This window comes from Mirounga angustirostris, unplaced genomic scaffold, assembly GCF_029215605.1.
Source record: "Mirounga angustirostris isolate CCGP_5_RB_7025 unplaced genomic scaffold, mMirAng1.0.hap1 SCAF_13, whole genome shotgun sequence".
NCBI classification, from domain to species: Eukaryota; Metazoa; Chordata; class Mammalia; order Carnivora; family Phocidae; genus Mirounga; species Mirounga angustirostris.
Genome location: NW_026991721.1, coordinates 59,064,771 through 59,067,969, shown reverse-complemented (window position 1 = coordinate 59,067,969; position 3,199 = coordinate 59,064,771). Strand labels below are relative to the sequence as shown.

General features: G+C 35.1%; 1 protein-coding gene across 1 annotated transcript; it reads right to left on the bottom strand.

Annotated features, from left to right (window-relative positions):
* Positions 1–385: 385 nt before the first annotated feature.
* LOC123856464 (olfactory receptor 52N4) lies at positions 386–1,351 on the bottom strand. Its single transcript, XM_045892662.2, has one exon. The coding sequence runs from the start codon at positions 1,349–1,351 to the stop codon at positions 386–388; it is 966 nt and encodes a 321-aa protein (XP_045748618.2).
* Between the last annotated feature and the right edge of the window lie 1,848 nt (positions 1,352–3,199).

Sequence of the window (3,199 nt, the reverse complement as noted above, 5' to 3'; positions counted from 1 at the left end):
AATTCCATTTACAATTAAAAACAAAAACAAAAACAAAAAAAAACCCAGAACGATTTGGGTCATCTAATCCCAGATCATTAGTTTCACTTGATTCAATTTTCTAGTTAATTGTCCCAGCTTCTCATTAGTATTTTTCTTTCTTGGAACCTAATATTACTGAGTCCTGGAGGTAAAGTTACACAGAAAACCTGGAGGTAAAAAACTCATATGGAGGGTGATGTGGCATGAAAAATTATTTGGTATTCTGCAGAAAATTTAATGGGAATGAACTATTCATCATGCTTACCTGGAAAAATTATATACTTATTCTTGGAAATTCTCCTGCCTAAACAGACAGACAGAAGCATTCTTTCCCTTCACATCCCAACCCGGGCAAATATCCCTTTCATTTGCTCTGGAATTTGATGTCCTTAGAACCTGAAGGGATCCTTATGACACAGTCTCGTATGTGCTTGGTTTTCACCCCATAGACAATGGGGTTCATAGTGGGAGACAAGAGCAGATAAATATTGGCCACAATGATGTGACAAGATGGAGGGATTGTGTGGGCCCCAAAGCGGTGGGAAAAGAAGGAGAAGAAGGCTGCACTATAAGAGAAAACAATGGCACATATGTGGGCAGTGCAGGTGCTGAAGGCCTTGTGCAGAGCATCTGCTGAAGAGAGGCTGACCACTGCCCGGAGGATCATGGTGTAGGAGATTGTGATGCACAGGTTGTCAAAGCCCCCAATCAGGAGGGCAACCGTCAGACCATAGATGACATTGACCTTGATATTCCCGCAGGATAATTTGGCTACAGACATGTGGTCACAGTAGGTGTGGGGAATTATATTCCCTCTGCAGTAGGGCAGGCGCTTGGTGAGGATAGTGAAGGGAATTATGAGGAACACCCCTCTGAGAAAGGTGGAGAGCCCAGCCTTTGCAATAACAGAATTGGTGAGGATAGTAGAGTAGCACAGCAGGTAGCAGATGGCTATGTAGCGGTCCAAGGCCATAAGCATGAGCACCCCAAACTCCATCCCTGTGAAGGTATGGATGAAGGACATCTGGACCAGACATCCATCAAAGCTGATTTCCTTGAAATGGAACCAGAAGATGCAGAGAGCTTTAGGAATTGTACTAGAGCATATGAAAAGATCAGTTAGGGAAAGCATAGCTAGAAAATAGTACATGGGCCTGTGCAGGGAGTCCTCATAGTGGATGAGGTAGAGGAGCCCACAATTCCCTACCACAGCCACAGCATACATGGAGCAGAATGGGAAAGAAATCCACATGTGCATGTCCTCCAGTCCTGGGATCCCATTAAGAATGAATGAGACTGGGGTCAGATCTGTTTGGTTTAGCATTAGCATCATCAAGCTAGGATGATCATTAATCATCTTATAGCATTTGTGGGTCCTCCTAGATAGAGATAAAAGAAGAGAATGTCTTGGTCTTAGTCACTATCTTAATTTCTTTTGCCTTTTTTCCTCAAGGTACATTTCAATGGCAAAACATCCAATTTTTCTGACTTCCAGGGACTATGAGTATAAATATTGTTTAAACCAAATAGATTATCTTATATGTGTATTATTTTTTATTCATTCATTTATCAGTGTAGACAACAAATACTTTTTAGTTCTTAATATTTGCCTCGTTCTTTAATAGACAAATGGTGTCCATTTATAAAAGACAAAGTTTGGTTATTGTTTTTCTGAAGCTATTTTTATTAAATGACATTATTTAAATATTAATAACTATACACATATTCCAGAAAAATAAACATGAAAAAATCATGGAACTTTAAATAAATCATGTCTTGAGAAAAAAAATATAGTAATGTCTTTTGCATGTGGGCTTTAGGAAGTTGGACATAGGGCTAGAAATAGGAGCCAATCATAACACACTTTATCAATCTCTGAATAGCAGGATTCTTCTAAGGAAATAGCCTGAGGGTTATCTTGTTTCTCAGATATCATACTGAAAAGTACAGCTGTCAGAATATTTTAAAAATATTAAAGTATAGTTTACTATTATTTAGAAAACACAAAAAGAACCTCTAAATAAAAACAGAATGTAAATGCATAAATCACTATAAAATATTAACTAAACAAAACATTCTCATCACAAAACAGAGAAAGCAAAGGATTCTTAAATAAATCAATAAAATGTTAATGTGACAAAAGGCAGATAAAATGCATTGATTGGGCCTAGGATAAATAATTTAAATTGCCCTATATAAGTGGAGATAAATCTGTTAATTTTATAAAAATGTATATAGGCAGTATAGAGGGCCATATGATAAAGAAAATCAAAGAACAAAGTAAAATAATGTATACTTCTCAGAGAAAATACACATAAAATTTGGAGCAGACATATTAATTTCAGATGAAGTAGAAATTAAAGCAAAAAAGAATTGGGTCAGAATTTTTTTTTTTTTTAGAAATTCTAGGTAAAAGTTATAGGATGACTTTAAAGTTGATTAAATTGAAGTTGATTGTTTTAGCAATGATAGTTCTACACCATCTGTGTTAAAATATCCGTAACCTAAATTATGAAAAAAACACAGAAATCCTCTTATGTAACTTGTTAGTATACAGTAGGTATTAACATGAAGACTTTCCAAATTAACACTTAAATCTGATGAAAGCTCCAGTTTTCAAATTAATGCCAATGATTTGATTTTAAACTAACATTTCTGCTTTGTTATTGATCTCCAGTTTAAACAAATAGTCAAAATATGGTAGTCTTGATTATGTGGAGACAAGGACATCAAGGTCCCCTAGGACCAAAACTGCAACCCTGAGTTCATCAGGGTTTTACATACACTTAAAAAATTGTTTACAAATGAGTTTACAACATTATACACTTCAAAGAACTGTCATATATCATTTACAAAAATATAAATTTAAATATATATAGCACAGATAAATATATTACAATATTAGGATTATAAACCTTAGAGGTCATGTTTTAAAAGAACTTCTAGCACTGTTGCACTATTATTCTCTTTTTAAAAAATACATTTAGTCTGTAAACTTATAAATTCTTCCCTATTATGATCACCTCTCTGCCTCAGTCTGTAGCTCCCTGTGCTCTAAATATTTACCCACGTTTGCAGCCTTGTCTTTAATGTAAGCCAATCTTGACAATTCTGGACAATGCTTAATTCTAGGTCTTAATATTTCCCCTTTAGTACCTACTATAAAATAATCTTCTGT